Below are 22869 nucleotides of genomic sequence, written 5' to 3'. Positions count from 1 at the left end.
GATTATCGGACACGTTTATGTGAAGCTACAGAATGTGGTCAGTGTTTTTGGCGTATCCAATAGAGCCAGGATTCTGGGGGCTTGAATGATGAGTGAAGGGAAGCATGGCCTATTGGATTGGGCAAATTTGTGTTGTCTGGACATTGCTACTCCTCACCCTGCCCTAGGGTGGGAAAGGAGGTCCGGATGATAATTATGACATATATATATATATATCCTCACATCCAGTATGCGTTTGTCCAGTACGTTCGGCAAAAAAAAAAATAAATAAAATAAAATAATAATAATTTATTACTGCAGTACGGATTTGTTGGGCTGGTACGGATTGTCCACACAAAGTGGGCCAGATCTGAGGAGTTCTCTAGTACAGACGTGCTGCGTCCAGTATTATTACCTGTGCGTTCGTTGGGGGGGGGAAAGGGGGAGGTGGCTAACGCTGAGGAACGTTTCCCTAGTATTGCAGGGCCAGTCCAGTACGCCTTCTTCATGACGTCCTTCCTTACCCACCACCATCACCCTGTGAACTGCAAGGCTCACCAACCCTCAACTCTCCCTCCCTCCCTCTGTCAACTCTCCGCCACTTTCGTATTACAGTACAGTCGACCCTCTGTCTTCGCGGGGGTTAGGGGCCAGAGACCCCCGCGAAGATCGAAAATCCGTGTAAAATTGGTGCCCCCCTAAAAACACCCCTAGCCCCCCATTTCCTTCTTTAATGAAAGAAAACCCTTGTGTACATGTCAATAAACACTTTATTTATAATTAAAGTATGAAAAAAATAGTTTAATTGCGTAGGTGGATGGCCACTCACATCGCTCGTCACAGCTACCCTCTCACCCTCCACCACTGTTACCAGGATTTTCCCTCCCGTAACTTGTCCAGCAATTCTACCTTCTCCAGCAGGGTCATCACCTTCTGGCGCTTTGGGGTGCCTTCAGGAGATGTCTTGGCTGCTCTCTTAGGGCCCATGGTAGATAAAATGATGGCGTCACGGAGAGATCAGCGAGTACAAGCACACACAAGCGTGGTCACAGTGAGAATGGGTTTCGGGACAGTTCGCCGTCAAGTCAGTTCGCAGTCACAACTGTAACAAGACAGTTCGCCGTCAGGATGATTCCCCGTCATTTATTTACATACTATAATAGTTTTAAATATACGAGTTTTAAAAGTGGTGGTGGTTTTATTGTTTTTATAATGTAGTGACATCTGTTGAGGCTCTGCCATATCTTTCCTCACGGTTTGCGTCCACTATGGCCGATCAGAATAACACGTTGGATATTGTCACTTGAGATGAATATATACTTGTACCTCTTCAGAGTCGTTTTAAAATATACCCAGGATGTTGTGGATGCTGTGGAGTCACATGGAGAGACAGGCTGACGAATGAGGGTATAGAGGAGCGTTGTGGTTTGGATGTGGATGTGATAAGAAGCGTTATGAGGAACACACTGAGGTGGTTTGGCCATGTGGAGAGGATGGAGGGTGAAAGATTGTCGAAGAGAGTGTATGTGAGTGAGGTGGAAGGGGGAAGAGGGAGGGAGAAGCTGAGGATGAGATGGAGGGATGAAGTGGAGAGGTATATGAGAGAGGGGGGTGTGAGTTGGGAGCAGGGCAGTGAAATGGCGGGGTACAGGGCGACTTGGAGGCGATTGGTTTGTGGCCACCCCAAACGGGATTGAGGCGTCTGGCAATAGATAGATAGATAGATAGATGTTGTAGTACCAATGAAAATTAATGAAGACAGCTACGAGTGACGCTAGAATATAATTCAAAGTCGACTACAGCGAAGTAGAAACACGTTAATTATTGGCTAAAAGAACAACTTATAAATGATATCCAAAGCCTACGCTATTGAATGAACATAGACTTTGATAGATCCCCCTGAAAATTAGTTATTAAAGCACCGGTATTATTCAAAAATAAGTATATTTATAGAATGACAGGGAATCGTCCAGGGTGCGAGTTGTCCTGATGGGGAATTGTCCATGTTTTGACGGCGAATTATCTCGGAACCTGAGAATGAGAGAGCCTGCTGTGAGAGATTCAAAACAATGTGGGGGTGGTGCTGGTGGCGCTGCGGGCGGTATGCAGTGTGTGGCGCGCAATTTGAATGTGTTTCCATTTTTCTCTGGACTTCAAAAAAGGTGATTTGGTTTCCTTGGTGACAAACCATGAACTATCAAAACCGCAAACAGAGGAACTGCAAGGACAGAGGGTCGACTGTACAGGATAACCCCATTCTTTTTGTGTATTTCTTTATTTTCTTTTCTTGTGGTATTAGCTGGATGTCTGATGACAGCTGTCTCATACTGGATAATAATGTACTTTTAGCCAGAAGAAAGGGTCCTTCATGCTGGAAAATGTCAAAGATTTTGTGCGTACAGTACACCCTCATTATCGACGGGGGTTAGGTACCTAAGATACCCGTCGATGCCTAAAACCGTCGATACTGATTTTCGTCTGGTCAGGTACCCTTTGTTTATATATTTTAGTATCCCTTCAATCACTCGTATGTAATATGCAGTTTAGTTTTAGTGTTTCTTAGAAATAAATTAGTTAGGCAATTGAAAAACTGAATATCATAATAAAACTACTTATATTAAGTAAAGAATTATGGAGAAAATAGCATAATCTCTGATGTTGATGCATAGTGGTCGTACACTGGACCTCAACTTGTAATGGCTGCTGTATCATCACTTCTCTCTCCACTTACACCTCACTCCATCTAAAAATAAAAGGCAAAACCAGCAGTTGTAGCCATCCATACGTTTACATAACCGAGTGTGTAAAAAAAAAAAAAAAAAAAAAAAAAACCAAAGCAGCAGTGGTGGTCATTCATACATTCTAATAACTGGGAGTGTGAGGCAAGAGTTACGTTAGATCAGCTGTTCGCACTGATCTTCACAACACACGTGTGGTGCTGCTAGCTCGTATCAGAGAGACCACGCTCTCCTATTTACTTTCATTCTCAAGAGCTTCCTTTCATTCTTGATATTCCATTTCTCCCAGACCTAAATTTTCACGACTGTATGGCAGTTTATGCCATCAAATATGAATCTTAGCCTAGCTTTCGCTAGGATCTTCTTTTAGGAAAGTTCAACTCTCCTTATGCTTGTATATTTCATATTTAATCTCTGCTTAACTTTTGCAAGAAATATTCTTTATTGACAAAAAATCCAACTCGTCTTTAACATTATAACAAATGATACAGGAGCATGGGTTTTATCATATGTCCTGCTGCATTACCACACAACAGCACAGACACACGATCTTTTGCTGCTTTAAAGCCTGGCGCACTTTTCTCCTCCTTCGAAATGTACGTTCTTTTAGGCATTTTCTTCCAACACAGGCCTGTTTCATCCGCATTAAACACTTGTTCAGGCCTGTACCCTTTCTCCCATATAAGTTCAGCAAAGTCACGTGGGTATGATTCTCCTGCTATCTGATCTGCTGAAGCTGCTTCACCAGTCATCCTAATGTTATGTAGGCCATACCTTTTCTTAAAATTCTCGAACCAGCCCTTGCTGGCTGCAAATTTCTTTTGCCTAGAAGCACCAACATTACTAGGCCTATCACCATTTTCATTACTTTCATCACCATCATCACTATTTTCACCTGCCTCACTTTCATCACCATTATCTTCACCAACACCACTGCTTTCACCAGCAAACCGAGCACAGAGTTGTTTTGGTTTGTTTCTGATGAACTGGGAGTCTAGCGGCACGTGTCGACGGTTTAAGTCCTCAATCCAAATATTCAGTGCCTTTTCCATTTTCACCAAGGCATCATCTCTCACATGCATCGTTACTTTAGCCGATCCTGGTGTGCACGAAGCCAGAGCATCTTTAATGTCTTTTTGTCTCCGTTTTATGCCACGAACACTGGACTCATTCATGCCATACTCGCGACCAACCGCTGTATAGCTCATTCCACTTCTAAGTTTTTGTAATATTTCGTTCTTTACTTCCAAGGTAAGTACTTTCCTTGCTCTCTTAGCTGCCTTATTTCCAGTTGGAGTGTTACAAGGGCGCTTCGGAGCCATGATGATCGCGAAAGCACGATAGATGTGGCCGAACACGATATGAGAACAGACAAATGTGTACTGATGCTGTTGTTTGTTGGGTCGGCGGGAACATGCCGCGAGCAGCCAGAGACACCTGGCGGGATGGCGTGCAAACTTGCTAGGAGGTGCCAGTACAATTCTTTATTTTTTTGTTTTTTTAATAATAATAACTCCCAGGAAAAAAAAAAACGTCGATAATCAAATCCGTCAATAAAAAAAAAACGATAATGAGGGTGTACTGTACCGTATTGCCGGATACCATTTTGAATCATCCATTGGTTACTCTGGATAACGTCGTATACAAGGTAATGCAGCGCCAAATAATCGGGAGTTTACTGTAGTGCAAATGATGTACACATAAATGACGAGCACACTGTACTTGCCAGAAGAAGAAACTACTAGTATAGTTCTGTGATGTTCTGAGCTCATGACCAGATGAGCTTTGGTCCACAACAACAGTAATCTTGCTGACCCAAAGTTTAGGTTCACATGACATTGAGTAATATGGGATTTGTGTACATGCATTTAAATTTTATTTTTCCACAGGGGAGAAATGTGATTATTGAACAAAGTTGGGGCAGCCCGAAGATCACAAAGGATGGTGTGACTGTAGCCAAGGCAGTGGAACTGAAAGACAAATTTCAGAACATTGGTGCCAAACTGGTGCAGGATGTGGCCAACAACACTAACGAGGAGGCTGGTGATGGCACCACAACGGCCACAATTCTGGCTCGCACTATTGCCAAGGAAGGATTTGACCGCATCAGCAAGGGTGCCAACCCCATTGAGATTAGGTACAGTAAACATATTGAGGTTTATGATTAGGAATAATGTAATTTAGGAATCGTCTTAGTAAAACATTCTGCATTTGTGGGTTGGAATGGGATAGTATAAGCAGTCAGGCACTCTATTATTATTACAGTGTAAAGCAGTTATTGGGATATGGTGCTGAATTCTATTATACTATGGGTAAAGTTCCATTTATTTTATATTATATATTTTTTTTCTGTCATTCTGAAATTTTGCATATAGGTAATAGAAGCAAAGACAGTCACATTACCATAGAATGAAAAAGGGTTAGGTTCTTGAAGTTAAGTATCAGAATAAGTTTGCCAGTAGTTATTGTCCATATTTTATATTTGCCTGACAGTTTGGTTACCGGTATGATGAAACGATTATTAGTGAACTAAGTGATCCTCCAGATCCAATTCTGAAATTCTCAACCAAATAAAGTGTAAAGGTAGTAAAACATTTTTTCTAAACCAATATTGACCATTGCAGGCGTGGTGTGATGATAGCAATTGAAGCAGTGGTAGATCATCTTCGCACTCTCTCTCGGCAAGTGACTACCCCAGCTGAAATTGCACAGGTGGCCACCATATCAGCCAATGGTGATAAAGAGGTTGGAGAGCTGATATCTGCTGCTATGGAAAAGGTTTGTACCTGTATTAGTGATACAGTATTAGCAGACACAGGTACCTATGGGGAGATGTTATTATTGATCAGTCTTTAGGAGAAAATACTACCCAAGTTTTCTTTGCAGGTCATATATGCTTTAACTTTTTTTTTTAAAGAGTATTCTGACATATATCATTTTACTCATCTTTTGGAAGACCTTTTGATTTTGCAGGTGGGGGGGGGGGAGGATATCTGTAACTCTGATTTTTACATCTTCTCTTACATCCTAAGTTAGAGAAAATCATGTGGATCAGGTAAGAATGTAATAAAATACATCATCGGATTGAAGGGTGTAGAGAGTGGAACTGGTAGCTGGAAACAACATGACTGTAGTATTAAAGGGTGTGTTAATCCCATTGCCCAGTCATTCAAGACACTTTAGATAGGAATGATACTTGGAACTCCCCTTTTTTAATATACTGGAAGAGATACCTTAGAGATTATGCTTTTGATTTCAAAATCATTTGTTGAGATAAATGTTTGATAAAACTGGTTCTGCAAAAAGGTATTGGGAGTTAATGATAATTGCTTTTTGCCTATGATGAGATTTGTGATCCCCCATCAGGAACACAGTGACTGAATGATCCTATATCTGAAACATTCTGTTTAAATTTGTGTGTACTTTCATTGAGAATGTGGAATTAAGGTAGACTCCTTGCAGGTTGGCCGTAATGGAGTGATCACTGTGAAGGATGGCAAGACACTCAAGGATGAGTTGGAGGTAAGTATTAGAGGAGTGGAAGAAAAAGAAAATAAGGATTTTACCAGTTGGAGTGTTTTTCCTAATAATTTAGGATTCTCTATGCCATTTCTTGGCAGTCACAGCCATTGATTCAAGTGATTTGTTTATATGATAGTTTTTCCTGTCTGTAAAATATACATACAATTGGTCCCCTACTTACGAACAGTTTACATTCCAAGAAACTGCTCGTAAGTCAAAAATGCATTTAATAAGTCAACAATTCATTTAATACACCTAACCAACTAAACATCATAACTTATCTAGGCCTGCCTTAAACATGCTTAGAACACTTACATTAGCCTGCAGCTGGGCAAAATCATTAACACAAAGCCCGTTAACTACTCATGGCAGAATTTTGGAGGTGTCTGTGATGCTGAGACATAGGGGTACAACTGAAATTTCCCAAAGGCCCAATTTTGCCTTAGGAATTTAGAGAATACATTCCAAAGTATATAGTAATGAAATATTAGCTCAGTATTTACCTTGCTAAAGCCGTGGAAGAACATCGAAGTGTCTGAAAACTTACTGAAATGTATAGGTTTCGTTTTCTTTTTCATTTTTGAAGGCTCCAACATGCTTGTATGTGTTTGCCTTGGTCACCGTGGCACTATATTTGACCCGCACCCACTCAGCCAGGGATGTATTGAGCAGTCTCACTCGGAACAGCCCAGGCTGTATAGAGCAGTTAACGCATTAATAAGGTGTTCACTATCTCATTTTATTGAATTTCGAAGTACGGTTTCTACATTCGTAAAGTAGAAAAATCGTAAGTTGACCATTCGTCAGTACGGGACCACCTATACTGGTATAGAGAGAGAGAGAGAGAGAGAGTACCATTACCATCATCATCCAGACCTCTTTTCCCACCCTGGGGCAGGGTGAGGAGTAACAACATCCAGACTGCCCAAATTTGTCCAGTTCAATGGGCCACACTTTTATTCACTCACTATTCAAGCCACCGGAGTCCTGGCTCTATCTGATATGACAAAAACATTTACTATTTACTGTAGCTTCACATAAACGTATCTCACAGTCAATCCGGATGCTGTCATGCACCTCTCACAACATCCGTCCAGCCAGCTCGATCTCTTGTCAGTCCCCTAGCCTCACCAACTTCCAAACCTCTCTTCCTCACACGCTCATCCACCCTATCCCTCCACCTTCTCCTTTGCCAACCTCACCGCCTCCTTCCTTCAGATTTGCTCAGATATACCTCTTTCACCACTCTGTTGCTATCCATTCTCTCCACATGACCATACCATCTCAGTACAATGTCTTCGATTCTGGTGTCCACACAGTTCCGCACTCCACATCTATCATGAATCACATTGTTTTGTATCCTATCCACTGTGTATTCCACATACATTCCCCAGCAGTCCCATCTCCACTGCGCTTACTCTTGACTTCTCATTTTCATAACACAGCACAGTCTCACATCCATATGTTAAAGTTGTCACTAACACTACTTCATGTAAGCCTCGTTCAGCTGCAGCAGTCAAGCCTCTGTTTCTTATCAAGGCATTCATTGCACCAGCTACTTTCCCTCCTTGTGTCACTCTAATTTCCACTGCTTTTTCACATTTTCCTCTTTTTCTATCACTGTACCCAGGTATTTAAACTCACCAATTCCAGTCTATCTCTATTCACTTTAACATCACACTGGGTATCACTTTCTCTCTGAGTAGCCATCACTTTACTCTTTTCTACATTTACTCTCAAGGCACGACGCTCAGATGTCAGCAAAACTGCACTAGTCTATCAAGTTCTTGTCCAGTATTTGCACGTAGTACTGCATCATGAGCATACAACAAATTTGAGATATTCCATCCATCACTATTCATTACCAATGCCATCCCCCTCTCCATTACTCGTGTTTTCACTTCCCTCATTACCCCATCCAAACATATATTGAAAAACTATGGGGATATCACACAACCCTGTCGCTCGCTCACACTGATCGTGAACCATTCACTTAGATGCCCATTGACCCTTACACATGCTTCACTACCATCATAAAAACTCTTGACAACACCTGCCAGCTTACCATCTACACCATATGCACAAAACTTTCCACAATCCTTCTCTGTCCACTTTGTCGTATGCTTTTTCCAGATGCATGAATGCCAAAAACACCTTATTGTCCTTCTCACAAGCCTTCTCTGCTATCTGTCTCACTGCAAATATTTGATCCACGCATCATCTGCCACCTAAAGCCACTTTGGTCATCACTCACAGGGACTTCTGATCTCTCTCTTACTTTCTCTGCATTAATTCTTCCATATGCATTCAATACCACACTCAGTAAACTTATGCCATGATAACTTTTGCACTCACTTCGCCTACCTGTATTTTGTACAAGGGTACAGTCACAGCCTTTTTTCACTCAGCGGGGATAGTTTCACTCATCCACGCCTTCTTACATATCTCCACCAAGCACTTTATCCTGCTCTATCCACTACACTTAATCATCTCTACTTGCACCTCATCAAATGCAGCTGCTTTGTCATTTTTCAGCCGCTTCACAGCATTCTTCACGTGTGCGTGTGTCATGTTTCCTATCACTGCATTCTTTGTCTGCACACCCCCAAAACCAATCATGGTATACAGCCGCTCTGCTCTCTCTATTCCCATTCGTCAGGCTTTCAAAATATTCTTCTATCCTGATTGGTTAATTATCTACCACCTACATCCTTCACACCATCACTTTTCTTTCCGTTTTCAGTTCTACGTTGCTGCACCTCTTTCCAGAATAACTTCCTGTTTCCAGAGTTGTTTGCATTTATCTCTCTTCCTAGATCATCATTTACCTCCTCCATTTTCCTCTTCACTAGTCTCTTTACGTGCTTCGTGCTCTGAGTATATTCAGTTCTTATTTCAATTTAACCCCTGTCCTGTAACTACTCTTGCCACTTCTTCCTCTTTTCCTTCACTGCCCTTTTTACCTCTTCATCCCACCATGCCATACCTTTCTTCTTTGTAGTTACTCTTGCCAGACCACTCACCGCTTTAGCGTTTCTAACTAAGCAATCCTTGTATGCATTCCACAGGCTTTCCAGATCCATTTCATTCCAATTCACGTATTTTAACTCCTCCCCTACTTTGGTCCTGTATTCATCTGCCATTTCTTCGATCCTCAGCTTCTCGACTTTCAGTCTTTCTCCCTGACTGCTGCTCTCCTGGTCCACCTCACTCCTTTCAGCTTGATCTTGCATATCACAGTCATATGATCTGACAGACCTCCACTTCATCCTCTCATGGTCCTCATATTAGAAGCCATTCCCAGCATCGACCTCTCTATGTGCACATAATCAATCAGGCTCCTTTCAGCACGATCCCCGTTCCCTCTGTACCATGTATATGTATGTGCATCTTTGTGTTTGAAATATGAGTTACAAATGCACAACCTCCATTCCTGACACATATCCTTCAGTCGCTTCCCGTTATCATTTTTTTCCTGGTACTGTACTCCATTACAACCCATTATGTTCTCCTCAGGACCAGTTCCTGCTCTTCCATTCATATCACCTATTATGATCACTTTATAGCTCCTGGGCATTTCTCCCACTGCTTCATCCAGCTCATCCCAAAATCTGTCTTTCTCTCTTTCACTCCTGTCTTCACACAGTGCATACGCTGCAATAAATAAATATATATATATATATTTATATTTATATACAGTAAAAGTCCTCCAGTCTGACCACTAATAATCTGAATATCCTGATTGAAGAAATTTTTCTAATTTTTCTGGGCTTTTTTAGAAATTTTCTGGGCTTTCCAGAGGATTTTTGTGGCATGGAATTGCTTTTGGACTTGGACGTAACTGCCTGCAACTATTTGTCAACACTTCTGTGGATTCCCATGTCTAAAACAAAAACCCATATCATTTTAAGTGTTTATTTAATGATCATGTACATATCTCTAATGTTTTCAAAGGTCCCTCCCAATAGTCTGAATAAAACAGTAGTCCAAAAGACCCTCAGTTCCCTGCCATTTGGATTACAGGACGTTTACTTTATATATATACAGTACCCTTGCATCCAGTATGGTATTTTTGTCAGACAGTACTGCCATACTGGACAAACAACAGACCTTATGGGAAAAATGAATAATGTCAGACAAGCCTTGAAAAATTCCCCCCCTGAATTCAACTTAATTACGTTTTCGCACAACTAAGATTTTACCAACCTTTAAGGTGAGTGGTGATGGGCTTGGGGGGGGGGGGAATGGGGGAGGGGTATCCGAGGCTGTAGGAGGTTCTGCTGACCCCGTAAAGGAGGGCCGTTAGGATCCTGAGAAGGCCTCTTTTTCTCAACCTCCCTCATAAATCCCTCATAGTCATACACTGACATCGTCGGTTTCGTCATCAGGGGAAAGTGCAGTACTGCAGCATGACTGGCACACGACACAAGTCACGAGGAAGGCGTACTGGACTGGCGCGGCAGTACTAGGGAAACGTTCCTCAGTGTTTGCCATCTTCCCTCGCCCGGGGGGGTAATAGTACTGGATGCAGAACGTTGGTACCAGATAAGAACTCTGGATTTGGCCCACTTTACATGGCTGATCCGTACTAGCCCAACAAATCTGTACTACAATAACGAATTATTTTTTTGCTGACCGTACTGGACGAGAATAGTACAGTAGAAGTCCTTTAACCCTTTAACCGCGGGCATTGTTTTGACCTGACTGGCCCTCCCCGCGGGGGTTCTAGCCAAAATGTAAACAAACTTTAAACCTTTATAACTCTGCACAGAATAAAAATAGAGCGAAAAATAAGGTACCATTAGAAAGTACTAACCTTCGGCTTTGCAATGATGTAGGTTTCATGATTTCTTTGACTATCACTGGATGGGCAATGCCATTAGAAATGAGCGATCTAAGATCACTATTTTTCGCTCACACACCATTACCAAATGCCAACCTCATTCTCATAATAATACTATAAACATATATGAACACTTCACATACGATAAACACCCACTCTGTGTTCACTGAGGCAGGTAAAAGGCACTGTAATTGCCCGCACTTCACTGCCACATCAGCAGTGTTGTCACTCACACAGCTGGACAGATACTGCTGCGTGTTTGGTCAGGAGTGGGGTGGGGGGCCCGGGGGGTGGGAGGTGGGCGCCCGGGGGGTGGGAGGAGGGAGGTGGGGGTCGGCTGGAGTGAAAGAACTTAATAGCTACTCTCCCTTGAAACAATTGGCGTGCGGAAAAAATGCGCGGTATTCAAAATATTCACAAACATTCGAGAATGACATCCGCGGTTTGGTCCAGTTTTTGCAATGTCATTCTGGGATGACACCCGCGGTTAAAGGGTTAATCTGGACTGTAGCAGCCCACAGACTGTCCGGATTATCAGATTTTCCGGACTATCAGACCGATACCAGAAAATGTAAAAAAAAAAAATAATAGTAAATTTTATTAATGAAGAAACTATCTATCTATCTATAGCCCGACACCCTAATCCCGCAAAGGGTGGCCGCAGATAAAACGCCTGCAAGTCGCTCTGTCACCCACCATTTGACTACCCTCCCCCCAACTCACCCCCCCCCCACCTCATAGACCTCTCAACTCCATCCCTCCACCTCATCCTCGGTCTACCCCTCCCTCTTCCTCCCTCCACCTCACCTACATACACCCTCTTAGTCAGTCTTTCATTCTCCATTCTCTTCACATGTCCAAACCACCTCACTGTATTTCTCCTAATCTTCTCAACCACATCCACATCCACCCCACAATGTTCCTTCACTTCTTCATTCGTCAACCTGTCCCTCCAAGTCACTCCACATGCTCCTCTCAAGTAACTCATTTCCACTGCTCTCACTCTTGACTTGTTCCCCTCTTGCAAGGTCCACTCCTCGCTTCCATATGTCAGGGTAGGGATCACAATACTATAATGCAGTGACTTCTTAACTTCCATACTCACCTCCCTATTTCTCATCACTGCTTTCAGTGTACTAACAACCTTCCTTCCCTGCTGTACCCTTTCATGCACTTCATCCCCCAAAGTTCCATCCTTACTCATCACACTACCCAAGTACTTGAATGCACTCACATTCTCCATATCCTCACCATCCAACCTCACTGTACATTCTGTGACTTCATTCCTCTCAAATACTATAAGTTTACTTTTGTTTACATTAACTTTCATATTCCTCCTCCTACACACTGTCCCAAATTCATTCACCAAACCTTGCAACTCCTATTCATCTTCACTCAACAATACTGTATCATCAGCAAATAGCAACACCGGAATCTTCCAAATCTCACCCTCATTCATTAGAACCACCCCCGCATCCACTGCCCTACCTTGCACCTCCTTTACAACCCCATCCATGTATATATTAACCCCTTAACCGCAGGGCGTCACTTTCGTGACGCTCGGGCGCAATGGATCATACCGCGGGGTGTCACTTTTGTGATTCTGTGTTATTTTGAATTATCCCGGGCTTTCAAGTGGTGGTTTGTATCATCTATCAGTACTGCCAATGTCCAACACTAGTCAGCACTCCAAATCTCATCTGTACTCCCATCCATTGTTGACGTTTTAGCGATTTTCCCCTCTTCCTGACTCCCCTCCATTACCCTGTCCTCTCACCTCCCCGGCCGCGCTGCGCTAAGCAAATCTCCCCCGGATTTTTCCACAGATTTCATCCATTGAAATAAGCCCTATGCCCTATACTTATACAAAATAATATATACCAAAAAAAAAATAAGGTAAGTGATAGTGGTATACACCAGGAATTGGCTAATTATCACCTGACAACACCTCACATGCATTCATTCGCAACATTACCAGTGTAATTTCCCCTTTGAATTATGCCTTGTAATCTATTTCTGTAAAAAAAATATACATCAGAAAGGAAAGGAGAAGCCTAAGTGACATTTACATTCACCTGGAACTACCTATTTCTTTATGTATTGTTGAGATTTTCTACCAATAATTTATTAGCATGTGAGTTAGCAGCTGTCATCCTCATTGTCACTGTCAACCCTTGCCTTCTCAGATAAGCTGTGGCATTTAGTTCCTTGTCCTCCGCTGTGGTCAAAACATGTCGCACTCGCGCCCCGCCATTTCTGCCGCTTCTGCGCCCATTGCAAAGGGCCCCGTGACCTCTACACCCAGAAGAACTCGTGAGGGAAGCAGGAAAGGACTAAGTGACTCTGCAGTGGAACGTGAACTAGCGGAATTGTCAATGGTGATGATGGATAGTGATTTTGACCCTTCGGGGGATTCATGTGATGAGCCGGGTGAGGAAATCGTGCCAGAAAGTACTAGTATGAGTGCTTCAGTGTCCAAAGTTATCCCTAGCTCCAAGGGAAAGGAGCCATTAGTGCAGCAAGGGAAGGAATTTGGGAAGAGAGTGAAAAGGCAGCATGTTAGCCCTGGAACAATGGCCCCGCGTGACCCAGCCCGCCATGAGTCCCGAGTTGATTCACTTCCCCGTTCCCCAAGCCCCACTTCACTCATTTCTTCCTCTTCTTCTGCTGAATTATCTCCGGAGTCTTCGTCGTCGGAGTCACCACCAGCATCAACAGTGAAGTCAGGCCGTAGAGGAAGAGGTAAATCCCTGACCCTTAAAAGTAGAGTTGCTACTAGCGTAAGGGCTGCTAGTGCTGTACGGCAACCCAGGGTCAGTGCGAGTGACCTTGAACGTGGTAAATCTCCCTCACAGCCACCCACCACCCTCACCCACCCTACACCGCCACGACAGGGAATCCTGGACGCCTTCGCGTGGACGGAAGGGTCCGATTTTGTCCCAGAACATTTAGGTTTTGATGAGAGTTCCTCAGGAGTACAGCCTGCCTTCACTCTTGACGATGATGCTGTGTGTGTGGACTTCCTTTTGGCCTTCCTAGATGACGAAGTCATGCAGCACATATGTGATGAGACCAACAGATATGAATCACAACGTGTTGCATGTGGTACAGGTGCAGCCAAGATGCAACAGTGGTCCATGCTGGGACTGCAGGAGCTGTATGTGTTCTTCGCCCTCATGCTTCTCATGCCACACTCCAAGAAGCATGAGTTGGAAGAATACTGGTCCATGGACCCCTTACTACCCTCACTCACCTGCAATAAGTACATGGCCAGAGATCGCTTCCAGAACATCATGGGAAACCTGCACTTTGCCGACAACGATGTACCTTCCCAAACCGACCCACTCTGGAAGATCCAGGAGATTCTGAGCAGAATGAAGGATAAGTTTATGTCATTCTTCCACCCCTTTCAGAAGGTTGTCATTGACGAATCCTTGGTTTTGTTCAGAGGATGTCTTCGGTTTGTGCGGTACATTCCAAGCAAATGCCATCGCTTTGGAATCAAGTTCTTTGTACTGTGCGACTGTAAGACGGGGTACATCCTTGACTTCGTCATTTATTCAGCCAGCACTGTCGATCTGGATAAAACACACCCCCTTGGCTTCTCGGGCTGTGTAGTGAAAGTGCTCCTTGAAAAGTATTTTGCTGGGAATCATGTGCTGTGTACAGACAACTGTTATACAGCACCGAAACTTGCCAAATACCTTTCAGAGCACGGCATTGGCTCCTGCGGCACTGTCAAAAGTAATCGTGCCCACTTCCCTAAATTCCCAGAGGCAGGAACCTCGCAGCGAGGAGACGTGCACCTACGCAAGTCTGAGAAGATTCTGGCAATACGGTGGTATGACAAGAGGGTCATGCACATGCTCACCACCGTACATAAGGGGGAAATGACAGACAGTGGGAAGGTCGACCGTAGTACAGGCGAACCTGTGATGAAACCTGATGCTGTGTTAGACTACAATATCAACATGCGGCGGGTGGACAAGTCCGACATGATGATTGGTAAGATCGACTGCCTCAGGAAGAATATTAGGTGGTACAGGAAAGTTTTTCTGCATCTCATAGACATGACGATGCTGAACGCCTTCATCCTGTACAAGATGAAGGTCAAGCCACCCAAGTCCTTCTCCCTGAGGTTGTTCGCCAGGACTTGTGTTCAGTAGCTGCTGGAAAGATATGGTAGGGTGACAGCAGCAACTCCAAGGCGCCATCCAGTAACACTTCCCGACAGACTTGAGCAGAGGGCGTACATGGATCGGCACAGACTGGTGCAAATGCCTGCCATAGGCAAGAGGAAGGCTGCGATCCGCAGGTGCCAGGTGTGTGCACATACCACCCGACGCACACCTGAGCACAAACGCACCTCTTGGCAGTGCGCTGAGTGCCAGGTTCCTATTTGTGTTACCTGCTTCTTTGATTACCGCAGCCAGAAGCAGTTCTAAAAGTGCAAGTGGGAAAGGAAAGTAATGTGAAAATAATGTGTAAATAGCAAGTGAAAGCAATGGATGTTCAGTACATATGATTGAACAGTGTATTATAGTTTTATCTTACTGAAAGTGACAGTGAATAACATAGTGTAAGTAAAATAGAAGGGTAAATATTGAAAATACAATAGAAAATGTAAATAGTAATGTAAGTAATTAGTAATATAAGAATATGAGTACAAATACTTGATGTTATAACAGTGAAAGTGAATCCGTGGCTCTCTACTTATTTTACTGAATGAAAAATTGAATGACTTCAGTGACAATAAACTAATACTACTGAAGGAGACTTATGGGTAAAGACTCCAGATATATATAAGTGTTATATAGTAATAGAAATATAAAGTGTGAGGGGTTTTATGAATAATAAATGACAGAGTACCAAGAGTGAACTAGCGCAAGTGGGAAGGTCATATGCGCTCGTAATTTTCATTGCTTTCACAGTGTTTTTTTTTTTTGGAGTATGGATCCCAAACTACTTGATAATCATTGAGTAGTGTTTATAGTGTTAATATCTGGCTGTGGTAATCATATTACGGGTTGTCGGGAAGTGTAAAGTGGAGACTTCGTTACCCAAATTCAGAGGTCTCCACAAGTCCTACAGTAGTCAACGAAGGCTCAACAAACATCCCAGGAGAAAGCTGAAGGTATGTGCCATAAGCATATGTAATTTTAATATTCTAGGACTAATAACTGATTTTTTGCAAAAATTTTTTGAGAGTCTGTCGGAGCCCGAATAACCCCGCGGGACACGCAAAACATTGGTAAACATGCCCGCAGTGTAAGGGTTAAACAGCCTTGGAGACATCACACAACCCTGTTTCAGTACCACATTGAGATCAAAGAACTCGCTCAGCTCACCATCCACTCGCACCGTAGCCCTAGCTCCCTCGTACATACTCTTCACAGCACCCACCATATTCTTAATACCTTCCACATACCTTGCCTATCTATTCTGTCATAAGCTTTCTCCAAGTCCATGAATGCAGCATACACTTTCCTTCCCTTCTCTAGATACTTCTCCACTAAACGTCTTAGAACAAATATCTGATCTACACACCCTTTTCCATTCCTAAATCCCCCTTGTTCTTCTCCAACTAGCTCCTCTGTCATATGCCTAACCCTATCAATGAGTATTCTACCATATATTTTACCAGTCACACTAAGAAGGCAAATACCCCTATGGTTACCACATACTTCTTTCTCCCCTTTTCCATTGTATGAAGGAACAATTATACCTGATTCCAGTCCTCTGGAACCCTTCCCTCTTCCCAAGCCAATCTACACAACTTCCATGTCCACTCCACAACAATCTCACCCCCCATACCTAAGCATTTCACCACACACTCCATCAATTCCTGGGGCCTTTCCCAACTTGATCTTCTTCATCGCTTCCTCAACTTCCGGCCTACTGATCTCTTCCTCCCTCCTCTCATCTCTTCTTCTCCCAGCCATTCCCCAACCACTTATACTCACACTGCTCTCACTCTCTACATTCAACAAATCCTCAAAGTGCTCCTTCCATCTCCTCAATTTCTCTCTCTTCTCCACCAACAATCTATTATTCCTATCTTTCACTCCCCTATTATTTCCCCTTTCACACTGCCTTACTTTCTTTACCTCCTTCCAAAACAATTTCTTACTCTCCCTCCATTTCACACTCAGATTCCTCCCAAACTCTTCATCCACTTTCTTCTTACTCTCCTTCACCAGTCTCTTAACCTCCCTTCTCCTGCTCACATATACCTCTCTCTTCTGTCTCTCATCTTCTCCCCTACCTCTACTCACTAACCATTCACTATATGCCTTAATCTTTTGTTCCACAGCTCGTTTCACCTCATGATTCCACCATGTTGCACGCCCTTGCATCTCCTTCTCACTCCACAAACCGCCCCACACACTGTGCCTATCTCTTCCTTGAACATCTTACATACGTCTTCCACCCCTTCCATCTGCTCTAGCTCATACCTTCCCAATCTTTCTTCCACTATGCTCTTATACTCTGTCATTTTCTCACTATCTTGCAATTTCTCCACTCTTCTCTCTGGAGCTGTTTCCTCCTGTCTTCCCCTTCGTCTCCTCAACCACTTTCTTTGCAGCTCTACCTTGGCCATTACTAAGTGATGGTCCGAGACTCCATTCCCCCACCCTCTCCACACTCTTGCATCCAACACTTGTCTTCTCATTCGTTCATCCACACACACGTAGTCTATCATTGCCTTTCGTTCAACAAGTTCACCATCCATCCTCCTCATTACTTTCCATGTATACCGGTGGATCATCTTATGACGAAAGTAGGCATTGGCTATTGCCAACCCCTTACAAGCACAGATGTCCACCAAAGCACTACCATTCCCATCTACTTCAGCTGGCACACCCCACTGACCAACCACTCCATCCACTCATACATTCCCAAATTTGCCATTCTATGTCTCCAATCAACAGCACTCTCTCGTTCCTCTCAAACTTGTCCATACATGCTTCTACTCTCGCCCAAAACTCATCTTTCACTCTTGCCACTCGATCCTCTGTCAGGGCATACACACATACAATCGGCCACGCTTGTATACCTACTTTCATCCTCACCCATACAATCCTTGCACCCACTGTTCCATACTCTCTTCTATTCTCCTTCCACTTCTTGCTTATCATCAGACATACTCCCTCTCTTGCCCTCTCATTCTCATTGACTCCCACACATATACCTAAACCATATTCCCATTCTCTCACCCTTTCACTTTTCCATTTAGTTTCAGTCAATCCACATATATCCACTTTTGCATCCTCAAGCACCTGAACAATCTCTCTCTCTTTCACTTCCTCATTCACTCCTCTCACATTCCATGTTCCCACCCTAAGAAGGTCCTTTGTCTTTTCCTTAGTCGTCAACGTATGGTCCGTCCGGGTCCGAGGCGCTTTATTCGCTTTTTTAGTTAGTTCTTTTTACGGGGTGGGGCACAAACCCACCACCAACCCTCTTAGTCGCCTCGTACGACAAGCAGGGATACTGGGGGAGTATTCTTGAAACCCCCCTAATTTATTAATGAAGAAAAATGGTAGTTTTCTTTCCTTAATATTGTAGTGTAGTGTAATTTCACTTAAAACTTCACATCAGTGTCAGTCTTCATTTCCTTACAGAATTGTTTGGCCTTTTCAATAATCATTAACCCATTGAGAGGCTTGCCCTCACATCGTTTTCCACAAAACCTCTTATAAAGAACTATGTTTAACTGTGCCAGTCCTGGTTTCTTAAAAGTTTTCCTTTTCTCACATCCCTTCATAGACTGTCTGCTCACGGCATATTCCCTCAGTTCTGTGGATTTATTTTTGCAGTCATAAATGGTTGACCGGCCTACATTAAGCTCCCGCATTAAGTCCTTCACCAGTGCACCCTTCTCCAGCTGTTGTATTATTTCTGATTCTATACCAATAGTAATTGTAACATGCTTTCTCTTCTTACCAGTTGTAGGTGGTGTAGTAGGAGCCATTCTAGTGAAATACTGAAAAAAAAGAACAAGCAAATTATGTAGACAACGCAACGCATGGAATGTAGAACACGCACAATCAGCTGGGTAAACATACAGTCGGGAGGATTCGGAACTTCCAGAATGTCGGCGCAGGTTGTTGACTAAGCTTTAGGTGCAGAATTGGATAGTTCGGCGCACTGCTTTCGCCTGTTTTTCGATAGTTCTCTTTTTTTCGTATTTTATCAATTTCGTACCCCAAAAAGCTAAAAATGACCCTGGATTGAAAAGTCCGAACCATCGGGATTTCCAGACCATTGGGTGTTGGATTAAAGGACTTTTATTGTACTGGACAAACGCGTACTGGATGTGAGGGTATTGTGTGTATACTATATATATATATATATATATATATATATATATATATATATATGTGTCTTTTTTTTTTTTTTTCCTTCATTTTTCCTCTTCCTTCTGTCTGTGGGTGACTACACTGAGTGACAAACCAAATGGTTTCCTGAACACCAGGAAACCATTTATTACGTCGGGTGGTAACCCTATAACTAAATTATGGTGTCTGGTGGTTAAGTGGGTGATTAAGGCACTCCAATCAGATTGAGCCTGGGGATGCTTGGGGTTTATTGCTCATGTAATGCCACTCAGGGATGAGGCAGCCCACTGTCATCTTAAATATCAGGACCAGCTTGCCTAGCCCCAGGCTTCAGTGCTCCTCATGGGGAAACGCAGGAGTAGATGATGAGGAGGATATAAATAAAATATATGTATATATATATATGTATATCCACCTATCTGTCTATCAGTAGATAGATGGATAATTAGCCTGATCATGATGAGGATATATACTGTATATATATAGATAGATAATTATCCATGAGGATGATTGAAGTTTTGTATGTATGATAAGTTTTTTTCTTGGTTGCAGGTCATTGAAGGTATGAAGTTTGATAGGGGCTACATTTCTCCATATTTCATTAACTCCAGCAAAGGGGCTAAGGTTGAATTCCAAGATGCTTTTATACTGATCTCCGAAAAGAAAATATCCTCTATCCAGTCCATCATCCCAGCTCTTGAACTTGCCAATGCTCAGAGGTGAGAACTGTCAGTTACATTGTTGCAGGCGTACTTATTATAAGCTAAGGGTTTCCTGGAAAATATCAGCATTGTTCATACAGCTGTTGCTGTAACTTACGTTACAGGAGGATGGAGGCACCATATAACACCTTAATTGCTGATCCAAGTTACTGCAGTTGCTTCCTCTGTGTCACACTGTGTACTTGTTTCACCTACCAGTCCACTAAGGTTGAATGGTCCCCTGAGTGTAGTGGTGCCAGTTGCTTACAGCAGGATTTGAATTCTGGAAATAACAACCCAGGAGATTCATTGCTAGCATCACAGACAATCCTACTCTGCAGTAGCAACTTTGGCAAGACTGGCAGATCAGCTTTATAGTAGCAGTGGAGCTTCTATTAGGCTGTTTTTCTGTAAATTGCTATGAACTTGGGTGTAAAAGTGGAGCCAGAATAGTGACTTCCAGCAAAGACTTGCATTATAGGTCATAAAGATGAGTTGTATAATAAGCTGTCAGGGAATCCTATGAAGCCTAGCAGCTGTAAAGTTCACAGCAAGATGACCCATCATCATCTACAACATGTACCTTATCTTAGCAATTCATAGTAAACAGGAAACCATAAAACGGAGGGGAGTTATTAGTGGTTCCCAGTGAATGGGCCACACATCCATTCACCTAGTATTAACTCATCATTTTAGGAAGGAAATTTATTGAAAAGTATGGAAGTACATTTCCTTTAGACTTTTTCTTGCATAACCCATATTCACACAGTGTAAAGCCAGACAGTTTTGTTCTACAGAGAAAAGTTCCAGCACTGGCAGACTTAGGAAGAAAACTGAACTCTGACTTAGAGGATTTCCATTATCTGTACATATAGTTTGGTATTAGCCGAACTGTGGTGTGTGGGATTTCTATTATCTGTACAGATTGTTTGGTATTAGCCTGAATAAGTAGCAAAGTGCAACACTAACAGCATAAGGGTTAAACAGGGTAATAAGAATGCTCTGTAGATATTTGTATTAAGTAGCACAAGAAATGTGTAAAGTTTGGCTGTTGGGTACCATTGATTTCCCCCCCTTCCCATAGACTAGGTATAGGCTTCACAGACTGCTCCCAAGGCCCAGTAGTCCCACCATACACTTCCACATGTTGCCTTGTCGGCACTAGCACCCACCATCCATGTTGAATACATGTAGGGCTGTGTCATACAGGACTGGCATTTTGGTATTAGCAGGGGTATTTTTATGACATGTTGGTGTGCCTTCTGGTATATCAGTAAATTTTGCTGTATGAAATTCAGATTCTTAAATTGTTCCTTGCTTCAGCTGGGATACAAACCTGGGTCCTTTAGGACTGCTGGGCATAATAATTAAATATGTGGCAACATGCTGGGTAAATAGTTGCAGTCATGCATAAGGCAGGGAACTATGCTATACGCAGAAAGTACAAGCTGCAGTTTTTGCAGTATAAAGTCATCATACACAGTAAATTTATTTTTTCCCCAAGTTTCCACTAATTGTAAGGAAGTACTGTAATAAAACTATTTTTTTTATTAAGTTAAGCTTCCAGGTCTTGAATTTATATTAAGACAAACCCAGTGACTCGCCTTTTGAAGTAGTTTGGAACCCCAGGCTTGTAAAAGTATTGATGACTGCAGCTGTACAGAATCAGTACTGATATTGTTTGATTTCATTCTGACTTTCAACAGGAGACCTCTTTTGATCATTGCCGAAGACATTGATGGTGAAGCCCTGAGTACATTGGTTGTCAATCGGCTAAAGCTTGGGCTACAGGTTGCTGCTGTCAAGGCCCCTGGCTTCGGTGACAATCGCAAGAACACACTCCAAGATATTGCCATTTCAACTGGTGCCATTGTCTTTAATGATGAAGCTAGTATGGTGAAGATTGAAGATGTTCAGGTACTGTTTTTCAATTTTGGTGTGCCAGTATCAAACAACTTTAATTCCATTCAAAGGTGTTAAGCAAGGCTTAGTGAATGAGCTTGGGAGAGTGTGTAAGAAATGAAATATAAAGGTGAATGTTCAGTGTAGGGAAGAGTAAAGTAGTGGTCTTTGAGAGAAATTACATCACTGAATGTACAGTGAGGTTGGATGATGAGGAAATGGAAAACGTGAGTTCATTTAACCTGTTAACTGTGCTTGGCGATTTTTTGGAGGTGTCCGTGGTGCGCAGACATAGGTGGTAAAAATGAAAATTCCCAAAGGCCAAATTTTGTCTTAGGAATTGAGACAACACATGCCAAAGTACCGGTATATACAGTAGTAACAAAATATTAGCTCAATATTTACCTTGGTAAAGCCATGGATGAACATCAAAGTGTCTGATTCCCTATTGGAACACATGGTTTTCCTTTTCTTTTTCGGTTTTGGTTTTGGCTTTGAAGGTTCAAACATGCTTGCATGGGTTGGCCTTGGTCACCGTGGCACTATATTCGAAATTCACCTGCGCAGCCAGGGCTGTATTGAGCAGTCGCACTCGGAACAGCCCAGGCTGTATAGAGCAATTAACAGGTTAACCCCTTTGCCACGAGGGTGACTAATCTTGCCTATTACCGTGTACGAGGCTTCTCCCCCCCTCGTCCCCACACTACTCTTCCAGGGAAAAGCTGCTATCTTGCAAAAGTAGCTGTGGTGTTTTGTATGTTTGTGTATATGTGAGTATACACCTGTGTGTGTAAGACTGAATCTGTCACTGGTTGTGCTTGTTATAAAAATAATATAAATCG

General features: G+C 42.8%; 1 protein-coding gene across 1 annotated transcript in view; it reads left to right on the top strand.

Annotated features, from left to right (window-relative positions):
- Positions 1 to 22869, top strand: part of Hsp60A (Heat shock protein 60A) — a 56859-nt gene that overhangs the window by 19872 nt on the left and 14118 nt on the right. Inside the window, exons 3-7 of the mRNA XM_080274555.1 lie at positions 4607 to 4854; positions 5342 to 5495; positions 6180 to 6239; positions 19977 to 20143; positions 21832 to 22042. Of these exons, the coding sequence (XP_080130681.1) occupies positions 4607 to 4854; positions 5342 to 5495; positions 6180 to 6239; positions 19977 to 20143; positions 21832 to 22042 (840 nt within the window). The remainder of the gene's footprint in view (positions 1 to 4606; positions 4855 to 5341; positions 5496 to 6179; positions 6240 to 19976; positions 20144 to 21831; positions 22043 to 22869) is intronic.

Source organism: Coenobita brevimanus, chromosome 58 (assembly GCF_032717465.1).
Source record: "Coenobita brevimanus isolate Jiangsu-jjx chromosome 58, ASM3271746v2, whole genome shotgun sequence".
Taxonomy (NCBI): Eukaryota; Metazoa; Arthropoda; class Malacostraca; order Decapoda; family Coenobitidae; genus Coenobita; species Coenobita brevimanus.
This window is presented reverse-complemented; position numbering and strand designations above follow the sequence as displayed.